Genomic DNA, 25,340 nt, shown 5'->3' with positions numbered 1-25,340 from the left:
ACAAATTCTGCTGATGTACAGTGTAATTTATGGTCCAGAGTGCCGCATGCATGTTTGAGAGTCTCCCCCAGTAATTTACGGAGACTCACAGAATGCATTTAGAGTGCCTACTTTTGCATTGGGAGCGCTTTCGCATTCAGTTCTTTGGCCTTTGGTGTTTAGTAACTTTTAGCACCGTTAATCTTGCCTCAAGTCCAAACAAACTAGACTGATACGTAAAATTTACTGCCAGAGAGCAACATGATTCCCCTGTTGGGGTTTGTTCCTTTCCAGCTGGGGAAACCAGCTGGAACGGGTGATAGACAAAGAATCGCAAGTCAGTGAAATTCGCTCAAGTCACATCTGAAGGGTGAGAAGCCTTTCAGACACCTATCTTATTTTTGCACTGCTGATGGACATGGATACCTGCACCCATCTGACTTGGACCAGAGCACCCTGGCCACAAGTTTGTCTCTTCAGCTCAGATGTGGAGAAACCCAGATACAGTCTTAAAGCCCAGAGGAGCAGAAGCTACAGTCAACTGGGAAGGCCCTGACCAACAACCACAGATATAAAAAAGAAGAAAAAGATTACTTGGTTTTGCAGTAGGCCACCACACACATGATGCCAACTACTAGAAGAGCAATGCAAATGCCAGTTATGGTCAGCACCCGTTTCTGGTACAGTTCCTCAGCTTCTAGAAAGGGACAAAAACAGAGAAGGTCACAACATGGAGGATTGCTAGGCAAGGAGCACACAGTCAACAGCTGGCATGCTACAAACCACTGCACAGATTCACACAGCCACATCGAAACACAGCCACCACACTTCAGGCAGACTCACTACTGACTGCAAGGAGAACAGGACTACACCATATGCTCTTAACACAGTACTGGGGACGAGCGATCATCTGTACAACTACAGTCAAAAGTAATCTTTTTTTTGTTTAAGTCAACAAGAATAATATCTAAGAAACAACTTCACAATTGAAAAACACTCAGCATTCGCTGGAAATAAAAATGCAATGCACTAAAGTAATAACATGAATTTGCAAATGCTTTGGAAGTTTTACTCTGCAAAGACAGCTGGAATGAAGGCCAATTTTATGGGTCTTAAGAGAAATTTATTTTCTTATTATCTTTTGTGGATTGTTTTCATAGCCAATGTCCCTCTGCCCCCATGTCAATTTATATCTCAGTTGTCTTTACAGGGGAGATTTCAAAATATCCTTCTACGTTTGAGACATGAGCTTGGCTTGTAACTATATCACCAATGGAAATGAAGACAGGTTTTGAGTTCTGGTCATAAAATTCAGACTCTTTCTCCAGTGCTCCTTCAAAAACACAGCAATATCAACAACGAGCAGTGCCTTGTATCAGAGAAATGCTGGGTTTCTACTTGAGTCTCTTTTGTCCAACAAAGGAACTGCTCTATCTAGAGTGGCAGCTTGCTCAGTGATGACAACTTGTTACTGATCTCATTCATCAGAGATATTTCACTATTACAAAGGCGTTAGTAGCACTGGTAATGTTTAGGTTGGAGCTAGCCATGCATTCCAGCCTCGCTCATGCTTGGCAGAGAGCGTTGCTGTGTGCTGTGCTGGGGAAATGTTATGTAAGGAGCGCTGAAACAGAGGCGCGTTCTGTGTTGATGCTTTACGGATGTGGATTTGCATTCCTGCTTTTAGGACAAAAATGGGTGTCTAGCTTTCCTCCAGTATTATTTCTGATTAAGCAGATGGTCCAGAAAACTTGCCTTGGAGGATCCAGACCAGAAGGTGGCCTTAGGTCAGACTGCAATACTGACTACAGTCAGAATACCAGCAGGTGAATAAAAATAAATGAATGAATAAAAGCTGCATAGCTCCACACTACCTTTGGGATAAATGCCAGCATTATTCCTGCTGGAAAGGACTTACATGAACATAAAAGGTGCGTGGTGTAATTCACCAGGAGGTACAGGGATGCATCACGGTCCCTCACATGTGCCATGAGTCTCTGTCCAAGCTCAGGCACTTAAATGATGTGCTGTCATAAATGCCACGCCAGTTCAGGAGAAAATGCTCCTTACTGAAGAGGGAGCAGTATTCCTCCAATGTGTTTCCTGGGCTTATCTAGTTTAGTTTTAAAGCTGCTGTGGGCAAATGGCAAATATTCCATGCAATAAACCTCAAAGCAAAAAGAAATCTTAATTTCTCTGATACAATGTACCTTACCATGGAATGAATTGGTCCTACAAGCCAAACCCACTGTAAACCAAAACACCAGCAAACATGAGCACTGTCAGACAGAATTAATAGCACTGATTATTAACAAGGGGGGAGGAGAGGGGGAAGAAGTGAGTTTGGTAAAACTAGGATGCTGCAAAAATGTATTAAAGAAAACAAAAATATAACTCTAAGAACAGAAAGTCAAAAAAAGGAAGGAAGAAAGGGCTGAAACTCCAAACCAAACCAAAACAGGACAAAGAGAAAAAGAGAAAAGTGAAATACAGGGAAAGACAAGGTTAAAGGGTTGAGAAGTCAACTGCAGGTCTGGCACAGCATGCTTGATACTGGAAAAAACAGAGTGAAGAAATGCTTGGGGACAAAAAAAAAAGGCTGAAGCAGAGTGTGAAGGGATTTATCATACAGCATAACTCCTTGCCTAGGCCAGTTAGTGGCACTTGATCCCCTTCCCGTTTTTGCCCCTTCTGAAAGCGCTTATTAGTTAGCCATGGAAATGGTGTATTATAAGGATGTCACAGGAAACAGGAGAATTGCGCTAAGCAATTTAGGGGCAAATTTGAAATGCTTTGACTTATTCTTTTTTTTTTTTGTTCATGCTGTCAGCTGTTAGCTTGTGAAAGCAAAATGAATAAGGACCTATCAACCTGTTTTTCTTGGAGGGGAAGGGAGAGGAGGAAGAAGATTAATTAACACTGGAAACTCTGCTTTGTTGTTTGTACTCAGGGAAAAATTGCACTGACTCCAGGAGGTTTATTCCAGGCTGAGGCTGTTGCAAATGAGCCAGGTGGCTGGCTGGTGATGGCCTTGCTAAGGCTGCCAGTGGGTTGAGGTTTGTTGCTTGTGTGTTGGATGCTCCTGGGCTCTCACCCAGTGCAGGAGAGGAGGGTGCAGCGAGGGAGCAGGGCTGTGGGTGCCGCCCTGAGCAATGTTCCTTGCATGGCACTCCTGCGGGGACTGTAGGTCTTGAGTGGCATGGAGACGTAAAGCCCTGGGTCTGTGTTCATTGCCTAAATTCCCTCCCACACCCTTTGAAAGGAGGCCTGTTAAGTATTAAAAATAATTTGAATACATATTTTTTTCCCTTGCAGAATGCTAGGAAAATCAAATCAACATGAGATTTAAGTCAAGGTATTAAATCCCTCTATGTGCAGCCTTTTGAACATGCACATTATGCAATTAATTTCAGATCACCTTAATTTATACATAATTGAGGATATATATGGTCTTAAATTTGCTCTGTTTTGAAGTTTTTCTTCTTACAGGTCTCTGGGGATTTTTAAAAGAATTTCATTCCAAGAGGTGGTTCCGCTGATGTAATTTTATATATAAGGCAAAATTTGAAAGTCTTTTTTTTAAAGGATTTTAATTTAATTCCTCATATGTTAATGTAGCCACGTATCTTCTACTACAATCTAGTACTTATGAGTGAGAATTAATAATATCTTGTGATAATAATAATAATAACAATAAGCTGGGTTGTGAGAGATTTTTTAAATTTGGACTCGTAATGGGTTTTCCACAGTTCACAGCTTAAGCTAATGACATTTTGTGGGGGCATTTTTAACAAGAACATGAAGTAAAACTGTGTGAAAAGCATCACTGGCTGATTCTTCTCATTTGCCAACAATTTCAAGAGATTCCAAACTAAAACTGACCTGAATTCCAAGAGAATGGCCTATTCAAGAGATGCATTATTTGTACCCCTGACTACTAAATGTTAGTCAGATAAATACAGTCTATTCATGAAGAGGACTTATAAGATCTATTTCTATTATGTTTAAGCTGAAGTGTAAAAACAGTATGCACTGCCAATGTTCTTGGTTGGGTGCAATATGAGTTTGGTATTAGAAATATTGAATATATTTGCTGGCTTGAGGATCTGGAGTCTAGCTGTAAACCTCTACTTCAGTTTCTAAATAACTTTTGGTTCACTTTTAATTTACAGACCTAGAAATGAATGAATATATGCATATCATTTACACATATGTATATGCATCTGATTTACATACCTAGCTGTGGGTTTAGACATAAAACTTTACTTGGAAACCAGAGCTCAAAACTGTAAATATTCAGAATATTAAGTGGCTATAACAGATTATCTTTTTTTATAGACTAGTTAGTCATTTTGCTTAATGCTTACAGTGTTTCCAAAATCTGGCAACCCTAGAAGTAGTTAGCAAAAGCAAATGTCAAAACTAGTCAAAATTACACAGCAGAAAAATGAATGCACACTCTGTTATGATTACTTCAGTGATTCCTAGAACTCCTTAGGTCTGGAACATCCTATCACTATTACCATTTTAGTGAGCCAATCTCTGCTAACATTTTGATAAGGGTTGTTATAGCTGTATGATCCCTTCTAAAGCATAAAGAAACTGGTTAGGAATTGAAAAGGGGAGGTGGAGAAAAAAAAATAAAAAGGGGTTTATCTCTCAGGCTCTAAAATCTGCAGGCTAAAAGGAATGATTGGTCCATACCCATAAATTCAATCCCAAGATGCTCTGCCAATGCAGAAAGTTGACAAAAAAAGAAAGAAAAAGGAAAAAGTTTCAGAAAAGAGCAATACACTGTACTTAAAAATAAATCACATATGAGAATTATGGCTATTCTGTGTCTGCACATGAAACAGAACAAAGGGGCATGTGGTTACATGGGCAGTGCTTAAATGCATCTGTAAGCTACATGACCAGACCTTCTGCAAGGGTTACACTCCAAAATATCTATGGGGGATGTGAATAGCCACAGTGCAGGGAATGCAGCAGGAACCATTAACCCTTAAAGATCTTACTGAGATGAAGGGGGCTATGGCCTGAGGACACCATGTGAAATGGCTGATTGTTTTCAGATGGGACAATGAGAGCACAGGGATGCTTTACAAGGGGTGGCATCACCCTGCAAATGGGTTGTGCATTGCCCTCCCTTCTGGCCCTGCTCCTGTCCCAGGTATGCGGCTCCTTGCTCTTGTGGGTTGCGACCTGGAGGTGGCTCAGCAGTGGGAGCCCTTCTCAGCTTTGCAAACTGGCTGCAGCAGGGCTCTCATTTCTGGAAAATGAGGAGCAATCCCTTTTCCCCTGCCTTTGGGCTGTGCTGCCTTGGCAGAACCACCCGCTGGCTGGATGGATGCACCCTGGGGTGCAGGGGATGATGCCATTTACATGGATTCATATGCCTAAATTAGCACCCCCAGGCCCCAACAGCCAGAGGTGAGGAGGAACACAGGCTTCCCCCCACCAGGCGCCCTAGGAGACCCTTCCTGTGGGGCCAAAACCATAACTGTGGCAGGTCTCACTTTCTTTGTCCTTGTGTGCTGTGAAATTTAAATCCAGTCCTAATTTTCCGACCATGTGCATTTTTTTATGTAGTTTGTACAAATGGGGAATGCCAATTCTTTCCTGCCAATCAGTGACATTTTAAGGGTTAAGTAAGTTGGAATCCATCCAGGTCTCTTCCTAAAGAGCCAGTATTACATGCCTACATGAACACTGCTAACGATATACATTAGTTGCATAGAAAGCTTGGTTAAATCTTCAATAAAATGAATGACATGCCCATGCAAATACATTGCTGTATTTATGCTTGCTTATAGGTAAGATGCCTAACCTGGATGTAATTTAATTTCAAGGGAAGTCATTCATATCATGCAGTTTCTATTTCAAATAATTCAATGGGAAGTTGTACTTAAAATGGGAATATACTCTGGCTGAAAGCCCTAACAACAAAACATGCTGAAGAAACATGCATTGCTTATTCAAACCTAGATGTCATGTAGCTCTTATTTATCACTGGTATTTCTAGCTACATTCCCTAGACCTGATTAAAAGAAAGCAGAATATCCCAACACTTCTCATTTTATAAACAGGTAATTATTTTTGATCTGTTCCTATTTAACCAAATATTGTTGCATACTTTTTACATGCAGCGTGGTTTCTATTGAATATTTGTCCAGGTACTCTAAGAAGAAATACAATTAATTATTTTTAACAGCTCAATTTTCATTCTGGATTTGATTTCTGTGGAGGCAGTGTTGGAAGAAAAAATGCTTGGGATGCAGTTTTTTTCCCCAAAAAAGTGACTTACAACTACAATTCATCAGATATATTTTAGCATGCTGGGATCCAGGGTCTACAGAACAAGACTCTGATGCCTGGAAATGCTGGAACATGTCCTCCAGGACTGCATGCTGTGTTCATGAGTGGTGTACCACAGCTGCTGGGCACCCAAGATTTGGGGTGTCTACTCTATACGGTTAGATGGGTGGGTAGCCTGGGGACATGGTGCTGCCCAGTGAGGTGTGAGCACAGTTGCAGGTTTGTGTGGAGGCCTTGCACCTGACAAGGATGACCCATTTGGATCAACTGCATACAGCAGTAGAGAGGTCCAGGGAGACCAATTTCACCTCTGAAGCATCAAAGTGCCATATTTCTTAAGTTATTGTTTAGTTTTCTCATTAAATGTGTTCTGTGGGTAATAAGGAATTCTAAAAAAGTTTCTTTTTCATGTAATTTGAATTGAAAACAAACTAAAATCCCCCAAACTATCACAGAGCAGAACCCCTACATGTCAGCCAATTCTGCTTGAGGGGCTGGGCTACTGTGTCTGTTTGTGAGTCTTAGGATACACTTTGGATCCTAAGTCTTGGTTCATTTTAGTGGTACTCAGGGTGCAAAATAAATTGTGAACTGCGGATGTTAAGTCCTATTGGCTTCTGTAAAAGTGTTATTCTACAACTGATTCGAGTCTCACGAGTATAGAAAATGTCCTTTCTTAATTATTCTATCACAGCAATTTTAGTATTTAATGAGCATTAACTGAGCAGATCATAGTGAAAAGCTGTTGTCTTTGACCTTGAGCAGAAGATGGACAATGACATTTTTCAAATCTGTTTGTATCATTCAGGAGTATTGGTCTCAGCACATAAAGAGTACAATTTAGGGTGCTGAAAGGCTTTAGAAAATGAAAATTTCAGATAAGGTTGTCTAGTACCCTCATACAGATGTGACCACTTGAGAAATATAAAGAAATTGAGAGATACTGAGCTAGTAGAATTGCTGAAAAATGGACTTTTGAAGATCTGTAGTTTCTGTGGAAAGACTGAAAAATTTAGGCCGTTACAGGGTAACAGCAGTTTTGGTCATACCTCTCGAATATCATAGCTTTACTCAACTCTTTCCCCCTTTAATTTCTCAGCCAAGATCATCTTGACAAGATGAGGCAAGGGCTGTCATCTAAACAGAAATTTCCCTCTGCCTCTCTTAATACTGTCCCTCTTGCTCACCAAGGATGGTGGAGCTGAAATAGACACAGTTTAAACTGGTGTCCCATACTGAAACATTTGCCTTCAGGAAGGCAGAGACCACAATCAATATATGCCTGAGATGACTCACAGCTTGCACCACAAACTGTTGTATATTCACAATACGTATATAACTGTTAACTAGTGAAGTAAGCAAGCCAATTGGCCCTTTGGGTGCGGTCCTTGGCCCATCTGGGGCATTTGGGAGGACAAAAAGTTTACCTGTGATTATGCTCTAGAGATGTTTCCTCAACCTTCTATTAATCCGAAGCTCCACCAGTGTTTCTTATCCCAAGGACCATTCTGCACAGCATTGCTATAAGAGTTCTCATGCAAAACTACATAAAAATTAGCCAAAATTTTTAATGTTAATTTGTTACTTTTATTTTCCTCCATTTGCCTTGCCTCCTTGCCTTCAAAGGAGTGAATGTGTGAACATTCAAATACAGCAAACATATCTGCATGGAACAGATGTATTTCTGCAACACTTTTGTGGACCACCTTCTGGTATCTTATGGACCAACAGTGGACCATGAACCTCAAAGTCAAAACCGCTGCAGCAAAAAGTCAGGGTACTGGGGAAAACACCTGGTAGCACCTGTGACTAGCTGTGCTGAAGGACAGGACATGGTCTCTCAGCCAGACTCCAGAGATGAGCAAAACTAGCATAGTTTGTTCTTTAGTTACCCTTGGTCTGCAGTGGTGGTAAGCACCAGTTGAAGGGGAAAAACTGCATAGCTGCAGTGCTGGAGGTAACTATGGCAGTGTGGGATCTAACAAGCCATCACCTCTCAGCCACAACAGGTTGTCCTATGGTTTGGTGTGTTTGCAAAGCTGAAAGCCAAGGGACAGTCAGCATAAACATGTGCTTTCCAGTAGTCTCCCTCACATCCATTCCCAGTTATGCTCTCGTTTCCACTAACAGAAAGGAAAGACATTTCTATGAAAGAACTTTTCTTAAAATGGAGGTCCACCTAGTTTCCTGTGCCTCTTTTCAACCTATTTCTAGTGCACCATGATAACTGAATCCTCCAGGGCTAACCGAACCACTGCAAAGATAACCCAGTTAGTCTTGCACTCTGTTGGGATGGGGAATTTCCAGAATGCTCAGAATAGGCCTTGTTTTGATCTTGCAAAAGGCCCTCAACAAAGCTCATAACTTCAGGACTCTTACAAATACCAGCTCTAGGGCAGATTTCTGAAGCTAACTTTTTCTCAACAGCCAAATACAGAGCCTTAAGATAGTAACGGCTCATCAGTGGGCTCACTTGGCCTTTGATCCTTTCTTTCCAAATGGAGAAAGACCCTTCTGAAAGCAAGCAAAATTAGATAGTACTGTATAGTTCACATGTACACTTTTGTTTCCTACTGTCACTTATGTTGTTTAACATCCTGATTTGCTCTGTACTTTGCAAAAGCTGCATCTACAGAGCGAAGTTAATCACCCACAACACTTGGTATAAAATATGAGCTTGGCTTTAAGCCCCAAATGCAACATTTGCCTGAAGATAACTCTCATTCTAAGTCCCCTTTTTAATTGTATGCTCTGGTCTGCATTGAGTGTAATAATAAAAAGTCATATAAATGCTTCTTCATTGATTTTTTTGGTTAAATATAAATGTACCCTCACTGGACCCTTTCCAAAAGTGTCATTTTAAGATTTGTAGCAGTTTAATAAACCTGATGTTATACTGCAGATGCAGGGTAGGCATAAGTGCCAGAGTCTCATAGCCATTGCCTGAGGCTCTCAGAGTAGCCTGAGGTAGGTAGTGGTGTGCTCTCCTGCCCGTGCATTTCAAAGAGAGGAGGGCTGGACCGGCTTAAGTACTTACAGCTGAGCATAACTCTTGCAGCAAGGCAAGGGCATTTATGCCTTTTTCATGGAGGCAACTTCGGAAAACCTAAGTGTAGTGTCTACTGCCCAAAGATTCCTTTAAAAATCTCAGCCAGAGTTAAGAAACTGAAAAACTAATGAAGGAAAACCCACCTAAACCTCTTTTTTTTTTTTTTTTTTGGCTAGGAAAATGAATTTATGATCAACATACAATTCTTCCATAGTTTTGGGGGTAAATTCAGCAACCAACAATGTATCTTATAACTGCACTTTTCACCACAATACACAGAAAAGACCATTCAAATCTAACATTTCGTAAACTTAAACACTGTAACAGCATAATAATTCTCAAATCCATAGTTACCAGAGGCATTTTAAAAATAACTCACACTAATAAAGCTTTTAAAAGAGGGCACAAAATACACACGTGAATGCTGGAAGGTCTGGTCTCCAGTCAGCACCCTTGGGATTTACATGGGTAGCTTCCATGATGGGCAGTATGAATTATGTATGGACATTTTTCATCCATCAGTATAAGAGAAAACCTATGCATCTCTTCAGGCTCCAAAATGTCCAGCACATGCTAACAGCTTTTTGTCCTATATATTAATGGAAATTAAATTAAGCTAGCCTGTAGTCTCTGAAATCTTTCTGTGCTGGCAAGTAATCCATCAAACAAATAGTTCCTATAATACTGCTCTTAGATCATAGTACAATCTGATGCCAGCGACAATTAATTATGAATCATACACATGCATTAAAATGTAAGATCTAAGCAATTTTCTTATATGTTACCTTTGACTTTGCTATAGCCAATGAGAGAAAATAAATATTCGGTGTACTTTCTGTTTCCTCCCTGACAAGTAATAATAATTAACCCCGTCCCTCCATGAGAAAGCTTATGAGATATGTGACTGCAGTGCTGATTCTACCAGCAGTCTGACACAGAGTCCTCTGTGTGTGTATGTATGCGTGTGCGTGTCTGTCTTGTACATTTCTTTGGCCAATTAATCTGGCTCTGAAATACTTGATCTCTTGCACCTGTTACCCACAAATAAATATGTCAGACCTCATTGTTTATGCCATCTCTTCCCCTTTTCTTTTTCTTTCTGTGCTCTTTCCCCTGAAACTTGGACAATGAGGAGGAAGAACACTTTGGTCCTGTTTGGCACGGGCTCATTAGAAATGATGTAAGCGTGTCAATTACCTTTTACTTGTAAGTCTGAATACAAATCTCCTACGCAAGTAGAGGATTTTTTTCCTGTCCCTTTGTTGGGGGAGTACTGCCCTGTATAGAGAACTGTAAGCTTTTTGTGGCAAATAAAACGTGAGACTTTTGAAATGTCATTTTTGCACTTTTACTGCTTGATGTCAGTGAACAGTCCATATCACATCAGTCAGTGTTAATTTCACAGTGTTCCTAAGTCTTGCATTTTCCCATAACCTCAAATGCCAAACAATCCAGGAGAGTATTGCAATTGCTTTTTGTTATCATTTTCATGCAACAGGCAGAGACAATCAATATTAGGCTTTAGGCAACAAATCTAGTTACAGATTAAAAAAAAAAATTGGAGGAAAGATGCAGCGACAAGAAAGCAGCACCGACTGAGCATGCTTCTACTGCGGCACAGACAGAAAGGTAGTGGACGTACTGTAGAAGCTGGCCATTACGTAGTTTTGGCAGCGATCACCAGTAAATTCATTTGGGCACCTGAGAGGAAAAACAAACAAAAAAAAAATGGTAGAGAAAAAACAGAGAAAAGAGAAGAGGTGAATATATGCTAAGAAAGAAGCTCCTTCAGTGTGAACTGATATGACTTGGTGAGTTCACTTTCAGAAACTGAATCTCGGTTTAGCGTATCAAAATGGCTCAAGATGTTGAGAGCAACTCATTTGCTCTGTGGAAATGAAAAGAAATCCCCCCCCGAAAAACCAGCCAAAACCAAACCAATCCAGATCAAAGTGTGTTTCGAGATGTGAGACAGAAATTCACCATTCCAAATTCCCAAATTGCTTTTAGGATGCACTTTCCACAAGGCAGCGAGGACACAATATCTGTACATCACTCATCTCCGTGAGTTTGCTCTTTTAGGGTTGCACTTTACAGCAGTCTCCCAAACAAGAAAGCTGCCAGTATGTGCAATACAAATGCATCTGTGAACGGATGGAAAGATCAAAAATCACATAAATGAGAAACATTTTGGAGGTCAATAATGCCATGGTGTACAGATTTTACTTTAGAGAATCAGGTCATAAATTAGTGAGTAAAGAGGCCGGTTCCAGCTGAACTGTGAAAACACCAAGTACTATTGATTTTGTTGCTGTAGTTGGGGAAGAAAGCAAAGTTCAGATTATTTTAACATACTTTCTTGGTTTTGGATTTTCATGGGCAGAGTTTCAGTACATCTTGCTCCAGTGAATCCAGGTTGGCACCTAAAGGGCAAAAACGTGATAAGCAATAGTACACCAAAACCACTGCACTAACAGACTGACATCTGCTGGCCTATGGAGATGGGAGTGCATTAAGCGACCTCCTGGTTAGGTGTTAGTGAAAAATGATCAGAAAAGGGGCAAGGAAGTGTAACCTTTCCAGAAGATAACACTTTGCAAAATTTACAGCAAAAATCCACCAGTGAAAAAATCTAGGAGGTCTTTTTGCTTGTCTGTTTTGAAAAAGAAAGAAGAATCAGGGCTAGCAAAAATGTATATCAGCTCATTGCTTATTCCACCTCATGAAGGGACCACGATGAGTTATTTAAACTTGCAATGCAGTGTGTAACAACAATTTACACTGTTGCTTTCACCAGTCACATAAAATCTGTGAAAATACCATATTTCCCTATTTCTGTAATGGCATGTTGTGTCTTCCAGTAATTTCCTTTGAAGGGGAATAGTTAAAACAGCAATCACAGAAAAGCCAAAAAAATTCCAAAAGTGAGAAGACAAATGCAAACCCAAAGGCAGAAGGTATATTCAACATGGCTGACAAATGGAAAAATAGTCAGTCCAGTCAATAAGTAAGATGAGAGGGCAGAGGTGCTCTCAAAATTTGAAGCTCCACAGCTGTCTCCCTTTCAGTTCATAAGCTCTTCTGCAGAAAACTTCAGTGCAGCTTTCCCTTTGGTCATAGTGAAGGAATTTCTCTTCTGTGCTTTGCCTGTCTTTTCTTCTGTTGCTGGCTGTCAATCCTTCTTCCTTCACCTCTATTCTCCATTTTCGGGCAGACCTCAGGTGTATACTGCCGATGTATCACCATAGCAATGCAGGCTCCTGTGCTTCAGACGTAGGTGTGAATGACTGTCCACCACACTAAACATCTACAGACTTCAATCTTCTTTCCCCCTCCTTCTTCTATCCAATCTTACTCAGCATGTAACCTGAAATTACCTGATATCTGCTTCCTTGACTACATCTCACTTGCGTTGCCTGTCTTCCTGATGCTCTCCATGCCATGGTGCAAGAATCTCCCCCTCTTTTTCTCCTGCTGCTGATGTGGTGCTAGTCTCCTTTTCAAACTGCTTCATCATTGACTTGCCAGGGCTGAAGAGCCTTCTTATTTGCAAACGCACATTGTTCAGAACAATTCTCCATCTCCTCTATCCATCCAAGTTTCACATGCATTGAAAGCTGTCCTGATTTTTTAAATTCAACTCTTCCACTATTGCCTCTAGCCCTAAGGGTCAGGGATGCTGCCCTTGCGCAAGTGGGACTTCCAGAAAAGCACTTTGGCAGAGGACCAGTGTCAGGCATAAACACTAGTATCTTGTTCAAATAAAACACACAGGAATGATTATTGTATTAAAAAAGGTATAATTTGAGGACCTGCAGATGATTCTTTGGAACTGATTTGCTGTAATGATATATTTGTTTGTTAAGGAAGGGAGTTTATGTTTTTCAGAGCCAAGATCACATCTTTTGATAAGTAACCAGTGTGGAGAGATCCCAGTCTCCACAGATATATTCAGCCGAGAAAAATACAACAAGGATTGTTGCACTTTGTTGAACAAAATACACAACTCTGTCATGAAAAGGTGATATGCCTGGGCATGATAGAAGACTTTTTGCACCTTTGATAGAAGGCAAAATGCCTTTGCTAGAAGGCATTTTGATCTGTGTTACTGAATGAGGGTAAAAATGTTTTACCTTTGTGATTTCAGTTTTATTTTGCACTATGGTGATCTTGTTAAATACCCATCCCTGGAAAGCTGGTGTTCACGCTTACATTGGCTTTCATTTCACAGGAACCTCTACATCTTGTTCATCAGGCTCAACCCTATGCAATCCCAATGAACGTGCTGCTGATTAAAAGCCTTAGGCTTTGCTCCTGCCACCAGCCTGTTGTGGTTGCTTGCTCTGTCTGTGCTTGTTTTCAGATGTTGGTGCAGCTGTGGAGGTGATGAAAACAACTCAAGCACTGGTGCAGACAATGCTGAAATCGCTTCCAGACTGAAAAGGGTCAGCCCTGTTGAGATGGTGCTGAAAACAGTTCAGGTGTGTTTATACTAGCTCTGAAACCATTGTCAGCAAATGGACTAGAGCACCTGCCGCTGAGATCAGGTCCAGGGTGAGCCAGCTGAGGCAGGAGCTGAGATGAGCCTTTTCACTTATGATTATGTGTGAATGCTAAAGGCATTTTATTGCTCAGATACACCGTGCAGTACCATTTCCAGTGCTGTTTCACAGGTTGTTTACTGTAGACTGTGCTTTTACAGCTTGTGACAGTGTTGTTTTCGAAACACCTTGTCCTACTCAAAGTTTCCAGACATTATTTCTTGTGGTGTCTTTCTTTTCTAGTTCATTACCCATGTACCATTTTCTTTTATGGCACTAGCAGAAGTTGGAGTCAAGCAACTCAGGGCAACAAGTAGACATTTCTGCTACGAGAGCCTTATAGTTTCCTTTCTGCCTAAAAAAACGGTACTTGGACTATTAAAAAAGGCTATTTAGACTATTTGTTGTATTAACTGGGTGAAACCACAATACTAAACCACATATACTAAAATAATTGCTTTTTTCCTCTATACACAGTAGTTGCAAAGAGCAGCATTTGCATATGCTCCGAAGACACTTCTCAGAACATCAAATGCATATCTTCAGACTGTTTTTTAGCAGGAGAGGAATGGCTGAATGGATCAGGACCTCACATTTCCATTTCATCCATTCCCTATAAGCAAATGCAGTGTGGGAGAATGGGTTTTTTTCATGGGAAGCACCGTACACTTCCACATTTACTAGTCCATTTCATAGCCTAAGTCAGAACTAGTATTTCTATCCTGCCTGTTGAATGAATATCTCTGGAACTTTTGCTAGCATTGTGGAGACAAATTTTCTCTTTTTGCTGTTTTCAAGAACCTTCTATTAATTTCTATTCCACCAAGGCCTTTGCATGAAGACGGATGTAGAAAATGACTATATCATTAAAGAGTACATAATTCACTCTTTCGCTGTTAAAGGGAAGAAGCAGCATTCTTCTGTTAGAGAGAAGCATTATTTTCATCCAGTGAAATTTGGACGTAAATTAATTTCTTCAATAACAACAAAAGCACTAGAAAAGATGATCTCTGTGAGCAAGGAATCAATTAGTCAGACCAGCAAGGCCTTCATGGTAGGATACTTCAAAAGAACACTCTAAAAGCGTAACAGATATTATATTCATATAGATTTTTCTTCAAGTAAGAAGGAAACGCTAGAGATTCTGGCCTTAATTCTGTATTTATTGAAGAAACTATCTGACTTTTTGTCTTCAGGGAACTTGGGGACCCATTTTCAACTGAACAGAAATGACTTAGGAACCTGTCTTATAGGAAGCCAGTAATGTCTAGGCTTCCAAAGTCCATGATGTTTTCAAAATGTGACTCACATTCCTATGAAACTTCTGAAAACTTTATACACTAGTTTATTTAAGTAGTCTTAAAACTTCCTTTCCCATTTTGAGATTGTTTTCTTCAGACTGGGGCCATAATTAAAATACATGTAGGGAACATACATGCTATCATAGATGTAGCTGTACAATGCATTACTAACTCTTCACACATTTCTTGAGTATTTCACATGGTTACCTCTTGAAAGCAGTGAATTTTCTAAAAGTTCACACCAGTATACATGAGAGCAAGATCTGATCCAGTCTAGATCATTATACTATGTATTTTACCAAACACTTTTTTTTTTAATACATAGTCAGATTTTAACAGAAGATGGATTTAGGAGCTCCTTTTTTATAATAGAATAGGAGGTTTACAAAACCAGAGACATCACTTGGAAAATTCCATGGTTGTTGTGAATCTGAGTCATGTTTTTTTGGTTAGGGATAAAACCAATTTAGAATGATATGGCTCATGCTTTAGAAATTTTGTTTTTGCTCTCAACAGATGGACCATATGGAAAAATGTGAACTTGCTACTGAGGCAGAAATATGAAGAGCAAGTACCATATTTCAAGCATTCTGTTTCCACAGGCATGTTCTGGGGGAAGATTTATTTTCTCAGAACAATGAAGGCAATGTGTACTGGTTAGATACTTATTTTAATTAACACTGGAATACTAGAATTAAAAGTAGACATCTGTATTTTTAATGAAATAAGAAGAGAACTGTATTTTGTCTCTTCAGTTTCCCAGTACACCCACTTTCAAGTACTCACACTTCTATTTCTTACGTGGCTATATTGCGTCTTGTTTTGCTACACAACGTAAAGTTTCAGTTCTGGCAAGTATTAGAGGGCATAGCAAAATGCCCTGCAAAATAGTGGTCGCCCTGACTGTCTTCAGGGTAAGAAACCTTTTCCACTGCCCCACTGTAAATGAGATTCACCCTCTCTGATTTTACAGCTCTGATGCTTTTTCCAAATAGGTCTTGGACCACCCAGAGAGAGGCACATCTGCCAAATTTGGGAAATGCCTTTTCTTTCAACTCCAGCCCCAGAAAAAAAGGTTATTTCTTGTCTACAAGAGGGAAAAATTCCCCATTTCATTCAAGTGTCTCCAAGACATTTAATTAAAAAACTTAGCCAATATATAACATCAAAGAACAAACACAGTCAGATCTCTGAATTTAAAAAAAAAGTCCACATACCAGTGAAAATGGGATACCTCTAAAACTTTCAAGACAATGCTAATTATTAGCAAGTCTGCTAGGTTCTCAGCTTTGCTACACTGGAGTTTTCTGAGCAGTGTTTTGACAGGAAGTTGAAACAGGCAGGTAGGCTCTCGTACATGCCCTGGAGAGTCATAGCAAACTGCTCATCTTGTACTGCTGACTTATAATGATCATGTAAATTTAACACAAATCTTTCTCCCTCTCACTCTCAAAAAAGCATCCAACCCACCAGAGCCAGTAACTTTTCCATATTCACTTTAGCTAAAAATGATTCTAAAGTCAATGAAATATTCATCACTTTCGGCAACAGAGCAATCTGTGAAAAACCAAAGCAAAACAAAGCTCATAAAGTGCAGGTAACATCCTTCTACAAAAAAAGAAAACTCACAATTAAAGCAGAACATTGTGGGGTTTGGTGTTTGTGGTTTTTTCGGGTGTTGGGTTTTTTTTGTTTTGTTTTTTTTTTAAATTCACAACAGAGACAAGCAGTCTATGCCTTCCTGGCCTAATGAAAGTATGATAGACCTTTACCTAACTCACCCACCAGACTCATCTTTACAATTAGTGTCATCTGAGTCTTAGTCCTAGAAGACTGAAAATCTATGCAGTTACAGCAGATGACAGTCTTCACTGACAACTGTCCCTTGTCTGTCTGAAAAATGGCAATATCCTCACAAAAGTGCTCTCTTTCCACTTAGTCCTGCTAGGTCCCAAGGATGTTTCCCAATGTTTAAATGCTGAGTTGCCTCTCAAGCTAGAGAGAAGCAGTAACTCACTATTAGTTCAGCTCCAGAGGTAAATGCTATGTGATGCGCTACCAGGCAGGAGGTGAACTCCAGTGCTGGAGCTCTTCATGGATGTTCTCCAACATAATGGACTATTGCAACAGTCTGATACTGTACAGGCCAGGACTTGAGAAAGGTGCACAAGCACACCCTTAAAACTAAACTCATATAACTTCCTGAATCAAGATCCTCACATGAAATAGTAACCTGCACCAATTACCATGACATTCATTGTTTTTTATGCAATTAAACACAACAGCAAACACTTCAGTTGTGAATCCAGTCTCATCAGAAAGTTTGTCCTGTATAAAGGGTACTTATCCAATGCAGTTATCCACACAGCTTTTTTTTGCTATTTGCAGGGTATTTACTTTACAGTATCTGTTTCATTATTTCTAACATAAGGCTTAAGTTGTGTTACTTCATGACATGTAAACATCAATGAGGCTTGCTGTGCCAGTATCACATGGGAAGATTTCCTGTTTAACCTCTGTTATGCCTCACATATAGAACACAGAGGTCATTCTTGGTAGGTTATTTTCACATCCACATGCTTAATAATGAAGAAGTATCTAATGCTGCAAGTACAGGAAAAGAAATTGCTCAGGTGCTCCTTTAAAGACAAAGCATTTCTGGAACCTGGTGGCTCCACCAAAGTAAACAAATAGGATTTCTTACCTGCACAGGTATCTTGGGGGGTTTGGGAGGTCTTTAACCATGTAACACTCTCCCCCATTTACACAGAAGGCTTTCTGCTTTATGTCACATTTCGTGAGATGACTTGTCCCAGTTGTAGATGTGGAAGTGGCTGGAAAAGACAAGAGTGAAAATATGGATCAGAATTGCTTAGTTTTAATTCCTGACTGTAAGTGTACTTGTATGTGAGGGAAGAAGTAAGGCCAGGGAGAATCTGGCAAATCCTCTGAGCTCTCTATCTGCTGCTACCACAAGCACTAATTAGCTGACCCTGTATTTTGTTGATTGACACAGGGGGTGGAGTTTAAATGCATACCTCAGAGATATGCTACCTTACACCCAGCCTGGGAGGAAGGGATGATTTCACTTGCCCTGTCCATCAAGTGACCTTAAATTTCTGCAACTTGTGTATTTCATTAAAAATGTGTGATTTATGTGTAGTTACTTATATTGCACTAATTGCATTCAAGTGATTTTGGGGTGTGAGTCATTGCAGCCTGCTGATATAGTGCCCAATAAAATGAGGCCTTGGATGAAGTTTCTTTCTGGCATTACCTTGAAGCAGGTGTTTTTTCAGTGGAGTTTAACCTGAGACCCTGTGCTGATTCAGTCCATCAGGACTGAACCCCTCGGACCAGCTACTGCCTGCTTCCCAGGGGACTGGCTGAGTGCTGAATGCCTCTTCCCCTGATCATAAACGAGAGCTGTACCTGCTCTGGTTTGACTGTGCAGGGAGGGAGAGGACAGGGGGCTGGAGGCATTGTCCTTTCCTGACTGTATATGATTGCCACCCTTGTGTCCACAGGAAACATTGATCTGGAGGCCAACCTCACTTCTCCTGCAGATGGGCTCATCTGCATGAAGTATTAACAGTTTTTGGCCACCAACGCTGCTAGACATTTAGGTGTCTAAATTGCTATTAAATGGAAGTACCACTGTGCCTGCTGTGATCCTTAGCTTACTCCCTACTGCGTTTAGGGAATACCTGGAGAAGGCAGGAGCAGGGTTTAGTTAGCAACCTTTAAAGAGGCTGCAAGGGTAGGATGAGAAATCCCAGCCTTAGGATTTGCCCATGCAATCTCTTGTCAAGGAAATGATAGTGCCCTGACCAAAGGGAGCAGTACTGTAGGAGAGACAGTGCTCAAAAAGTCCCCACTGCATTCACTGCTGGTAACTAGTACTGTAAGGTGAATCTACCTGAGGTTGCCCAAAACTAGCTAACAGCAACAGGGATGATGGGGAGCACATATTATCTCTTTAGCTCCTCACGCTGCTCTGTGCCTGAAAACCCACCTCTATGAGCTCAGTTAAACCTAAGTCAGGCACATACCTGCTAGGCTGCAGCTACAGACCCACACTACAATCTCTGGTTGCCCCCTAGTTCGGCTAAGTTTTGCTCTAAATTCTGTCAAAACAGGGTAGGCATGCTTGAAGCCTTGACACCAGCCAGTATCCAGCTCAGGAACCATGCCACTGATGGGCCATGTGATCTCTGGCACATCATTCAGGTTATTCATTTCACTTGATTTTATCTGCCTAAAAGTGAATAGTTTAGTTGAAAGGTGTGTTCCACCACTCACAGAAAGCAGCTTAACTTAGCCGCACAATGGGTGGGATAAACAGTCCCTCTGATGGTGTCTGTCTCCCTACATTGACTTCAGAGCAAGCTTAAGCTCTTGAGAATATGCCTCTAATTTTTAAATGGCTAAAACTAACTGACATGACTATCTGTCATCTGTAAAAAGTGGGGAAGATTCCTGCATGGTTTTTGTTTAGCCATCTCCAGACATACAGAAGTAAGAAATTTTGTTACAATGCTGAACAAATCCCAATATTTTTGTTTCTGAAAGATAGGTTCTACCCTGAGGTGGAACAATGCTTTTATCTCCTGACTGATTCCACTGGAGTTGACTAGACAGCTCCAAGCACCTACACAAAAGTTGTCTGATATTCAAAGCCTTTTCTAACATGAAGGCACCCAAGGGGCATGTTTATAGTAGGTGATGCGTGACATTCTACCATTTGCTGCACACACTGAATCCAAAGAAAACATGCTTTTAGCAGATTGGCTATCAACAAATACCACTCATACATTTTGAGTTCTTCTTTCTGAGAATAAGGACAAAGTAGTCTCTGTCACATTTGATTTTCTTGTGTTTCCCATCATCTTCCAAGTAAAACTGCATTTTTAGCACTTGGGAGAATGGGCCACCTTGGCTAGCATAATTTTCAAAGTGGTTTTAGCTATCTTGTTTCAATGAGACATGAGATAGTGACTGGGATATTTAATACCCCCTTTTACTCCATCAAAATCCCATCTGCCTGTACAGCTAACATCTCTCATACCCCTTCCTTCCTTTGCCATCAAGCACCAGCATGCCAGTGTTTTTCTCTTTCTTCCATGATACCTTGCTTGCATGGGGTGCCCTCCTCTGACAAGCCAGGAAAAGCCCTCCTATGACCTCTCCCAAAACTCCAGCTCCCTCCTGTTTCTCACTGTTGCACCCACCCATTGTGTCACAGCTCCCCAGACCCTGATCTTGACTGGGGCCTCTAAGTGCTAATGAAATGCAAACATGGAGTGCTAATTCCTCGTAATAACACATTCCTTTCTCCCAGCCCCTCAAAGCATGATTTATAACCTCTCAGACCAGCATAAATTTATGTCTTGTCTAAAGGCAGGAAAAGGGGTCATGTTTTAAGAGTAGTCTGACACTCTTTTGGCTAGCACTGGTTCAAACAGGACTTTGCACCCAATGTTGACAAAAAGCTGGCCAACAGATTGCCATCAGCTCAGTGGTAAAGGGTCGTCTATGCTTGATGTTAGTGGGTTGACCACCATCCTTGACATGAATCTTAGGATAGGGAGATTTGACCTGTGGAAGAGCCTTTCCTTCTTCACTGGCTTGAAAGGAGCCTGGATTATTAGCCCAAAGGAGATGCCTGACACAACAGGCTATGGCACACCAAGACCTAAAATGTGACAAACACGGGTGAGTGAATCCCATCTATATAGTAATGCACCTTTTGAAGTCTTTGTGAATCTTAACAGCTAAACTCACTAATAAGCTTATCCCTGCTGATAGCCTATCCCCCATTGTATCCTTTTTCCTCATCGAGAGACTTCAACCTGCAAGTGAGACAAGCACTCTGAGGGATGTCCTTGAGCTCAGAAAGCTAATGCATTAATTTGGAAGCGAAAAAAAGCAATATTGTCTGCAGCATTTCTGACAAAAAACCATTTTGCTACCCTGCTGGCTAATGGAATGTTTTAAATTGAATTATGAAGGTAGATATAGTAGCAAGTGGGCTTGTAGCTATCTATAATTGTTTTCATCGTCTTGTTTACTGCTTTTTCTTTAAGCAGCAGCTCAATCAAAAGCAGATCACTGTGGAGTTTCAAAGTAACAGTTATTTCCCAGCTGGTGTAAGTGAGCTTTGGATAGCAGCAATTGCTCTGAACTGATTACTAGAGATGGGAATAATCTGCAGCTCTCAGAGAAATCTCATGATGCAAGGGCTTTACACATATTTGTGAGGAGTGCCTCTACCCACGTTTTTGGCATCGTATGCTCAAAACTGTTGTATAAATCTTGCACGAGAATTTTCTCTGCATTACTGATCCACTGGCACCGTAGTCCCAATCTGCCTGAGCTTTGTAACTCCATGGGGTGAGGGGAGGAAAAAAGTCTCCAGGGAGTTAATTCTGATATTAATTTTTTTTTGCAAAGGATGCATAGTTTTTATGGCATATGGCCAGCATTCAGTGTATGCACTGTAAGTCTATTTTGCAAATTAAATACAAGAAACACTAACTATGGTTTTGGGTTTCACTTAAAGCCACGTAACGGAAGAAATGTGGTGTTTGGGAGCAGGTGTTCATCAGAGCCCATTTCATACAGCCCATAACTAGCCCCAAAACACTGCCTTTCCATACATCTCTAGTAGACATGGGCTTGGAGGGTGAATAGTGGGAATGATCGGCAGTGGTGAGGTAAAGCACAGCTGTAGATCACATATCTGTGTGTTGTTCTTTATTCACCTAGCCAAAATTCATACCCCCTGCAATGTTTTCTGCAACTGTACAAGCACAAGATAGAAAAGTTGGTTTGTTCTAGAGTCCTATACCAAACCCCTAGCTTACTGAAAGGACTAAATTACATGCTGTAATGAAATTTGAAAATATCATGCATGAGATAACATCTGAAAACACTCCGTACTCTACCTTTTTTTTTTCTTTCTTTCCTGAATGCAGAAACACCATACTTAAAAAAGCAACTGCAGGAAGTATGAACAAAGTCCCCACTAATGCAAATATTCACATGGCATTGAAAAACAGTGAGGTCTGCCATCTATGGGAACTGCCTAAAGCCATTAAAAAGAGGCAAAATAGGAGCTATTACATCTTTCAAAAACTACTCTCTAAAACATGAATTACTGCTATAAAACTACCTTAGGATCATTTCATATCAAACAGACACAACTTCATGTAATTCTGAGCTTACCTGGGGAATCTCTGACCCTTTTTTGTCCTGAAACAGAAAAATGCATTCTCTTTCTCTCTCTTGCTTTCCAGAAAACCCTCTGAAGTTCAGTGGCTACAGCAGCAGAACTCCCAGGCCCTGCACAGGTGAGGCAGTCTGCTGAGAGGAGCCCTAAGGGATATCTGAGTACAGACTGAGAGGAAAGGGCTTTGCAACCTAAACAGAATAGTATCCATATCTCTTTGAATTGAGTTTCTGCAAAGCTGGTGTAAAATCAGAGGACACACTCAAAGTCGTGCAAGGTGACTAGTGAGATGCTTATGACTCGATGGAGACAAAGCCAAGTGGCAGCTGCAGCACAAAGGAAGGTTTGCCATTCTCACTGAAAGGCCACTTACAGATGTAAATATGTCACCTTATTGGACTGCAGATGGATACCTTTCCAGTCTCCTTTTGTGGACAAAAAGAGTAAATTACTGGGGAATAACAGAACAAATACTTCTGCTTATCACTGTTTTCTGCAATTAAGGCTTGAGAAAAGCCTACTTGCAGCTTGAGCAAAGCCTACTTGCAGCTCATGCCAATACAAGAGCAAGGGACCTGCATGGAGTGAGGGAGGGACAGAGGGAGAGAAGGAGGGGGAGAGAGAGTGCACACAAGTGCGCTTTGGGGTGACAAAGTGTGTATGCCTCCAGAAGAAAGTCAGCTTTACTAACTCACATTCCCTCACTTGAAGCTCATTCATTTCTTTAAAAGCTCTTGACTTGCTGATGGGCAGTTTAAAGATGTCCAGCCCTGATCTGCAGGGTAGATTGATTTCCTATGTAACCTTGGCCGCAGTACTTAATCCCTCTATGTCTCAGTTAAACCATCTACATTTTCTTCCCACTGAGTACCTGATGAGCCCAACTTGCAAAGTACTTGCGACTGCAGAAAACCTCGGCATTTCTGTACTGCACTGAATGAGGAAAACTGCTGGCTGCAGCATAACTGTGGGCAGTAAAAGCTATATGGGCACCTTCAAGGAGAACAGAAGCCAAACCCTGAGAGCAGTCAAAAACTAGCCCCTTTCTGAACAGACAAGAATTTCCATTTTAGCAGGTGTGCAGACGGACGTGTTTCATGTCCTTCATACTTAATGGTTCCAGAGCTGAAGCTGCATCCATGTAGCTCTGACCATACCAAAGGTTTAAAAAAACCTATACACACCAACAGATAAACATCACAGAAAAAGAATCCCAGATCTCTATAGGAAGCTTTTATGGTCTATTTCATGGAGCTGCTCAGAATTTTTCACATTGCTTCGGTGATGTCATACTGGCTGTTCAATCTAGTTATAACATTTTTTCAGCCTCTGTCTTCACAAATAATGTGCAGTGTAACAGATTCCTGGGACCTTCATAGGAGATCATTTAAGGAGCCTGCTGTTTTGCCAGCAGCTGGAATTAAGTACTTACAAGTTAGTGGAATTACTCTCTGGCCCTAAGACAATGCTTTCTCACTTTGGCACTATCTCTATGAAGATCAGGGCCAGCAAGAAGGAAACAGGAAATTGCTGGGTCTGCAAGATAGAAACTTCAGGAAAGAGGGAGAGCACATAAACTCTTGCTGAACCAAGGCAGCATGTCCCTCTTCCCCCTATGACACGGACACGGCGGCGGTTTCCCCTCACAAATCCAACCTTAGCAAAGCAAAGGAAAGAAAAAAAAAAAGAAAAACAAAAACAAAAGACAGACGTTTCAGCTCACTGCACCACCCAATCGCTTCCTCCCCGATAGGCCAACAGACTGACCCAGTTGGCAGGCGTGCAACTGCGAGACCTGCACAGCATCTGGCTCACCAGGGAGGGTCAAGAGGTGACACATGCTAAAGATGGCCTGACCAGGAACAATTTTTGTTTACTTCATTTAACTTTGAGATGGGAGGAAAGATGGGCAGAGACACCCACAGCTCACAGGTTGTTAGCGAGGAAATGCAATTACTGCTTGCAAACACTAGAATTTTCAGAAAAAGGGGGGCAGTGTGGGTTGTGGAAGAGTGCAAGGGTGCATGGAGAGACTGGTTGAAACTGGGCTGTGAGACCAGGCATACTTTCCCATTGCCAGGAAAGATGTCAGCTTTCACTTTAGGGTGATGTGATAAGCGTCTGCAAAAGGTCTGCAAGTGCCTTTAGAAAACATTCCCCAACTGGTGAGGGGAGATGTGAATGGCAAAACAGAAGGCAGTGACAGGCCAGAGGGTCCCAAGAGGAAAAATGTGTGTGTGGTGGGGAGGGACAGGAAAAAAACAAAAGAAAGGGGGTACAGAGGAAATATGCATAGATGGAACCATTGCGGGAAAAACAGGTCTAAGCCCAGGAGCCCTAAACTAACAGCAAGAGAATGAAGTGTCTTTACCATTGAGGGATTCTCAATCAGCCTTGAAAATGCCAGGAATCGGTGGGAGGGTCTGAAAATTTATAGGCCTTAGAGTAAAGCAGACAGCAGATAAGGAGCTGAATGCAACTGCCATGACACGGTGAACTTTATCCAGTGTGGAGTCCTTTGCTGCGCTGGAGAACATCCCACCATGTGGAAAAGCCTGGGTGGCCAAATAAACTGTAGAAAAGGATTCCTGGATCACCTTGCTTCAGAGGCTGCATGCTCTTTTCCATGCTTGCTGTGCAGCAAGGTAAGGTAAATCACTCATTGGGCTGGAAATTCGTAACGGGGCAGAGCCCATGCAAAACATCCCATAATACATTTGGTAAGATGCGCTCCATCACAGGGGACCTTACTCCCGTGTATCTCACAACTCCTCCACAGAGCTCTGAAAGATCTCTTCACACTGCTGGGGAAGGAACATCAGTGCAGATGCAGAGCAGGCCCTTGAAACTGTAAAGGAGACTTAAAAGAGGAGGTGAAGCTTTACAAAGCAAGAGCTGCCCAGAGAGTTCAGTTTCTCCTCCAG

At 41.2% G+C, this 25,340-nt stretch overlaps 1 protein-coding gene across 3 annotated transcripts in view; it reads right to left on the bottom strand.

Moving 5' to 3' along the window:
* NRG1 (neuregulin 1) overlaps positions 1–25,340 on the bottom strand; it is a 104,218-nt gene that overhangs the window by 9,907 nt on the left and 68,971 nt on the right. The window contains exons 2-5 of one of the 3 annotated variants that reach the window (XM_075726360.1): positions 17,890–18,019; positions 11,699–11,766; positions 4,684–4,707; positions 574–676 (exon numbers count right to left, since the gene is read on the bottom strand). In XM_075726360.1, coding sequence (XP_075582475.1) covers positions 574–676; positions 4,684–4,707; positions 11,699–11,766; positions 17,890–18,019 — 325 coding nt within the window. Of the gene's footprint in view, positions 1–573; positions 677–4,683; positions 4,708–10,985; positions 11,045–11,698; positions 11,767–17,889; positions 18,020–25,340 lie in introns of all 3 variants that reach the window. The other 2 variants (XM_075726361.1, XM_075726362.1) reach the window with 2 other exon arrangements.

This window comes from Pelecanus crispus, chromosome Z, assembly GCF_030463565.1.
Source record: "Pelecanus crispus isolate bPelCri1 chromosome Z, bPelCri1.pri, whole genome shotgun sequence".
NCBI classification, from domain to species: Eukaryota; Metazoa; Chordata; class Aves; order Pelecaniformes; family Pelecanidae; genus Pelecanus; species Pelecanus crispus.
This window is presented reverse-complemented; position numbering and strand designations above follow the sequence as displayed.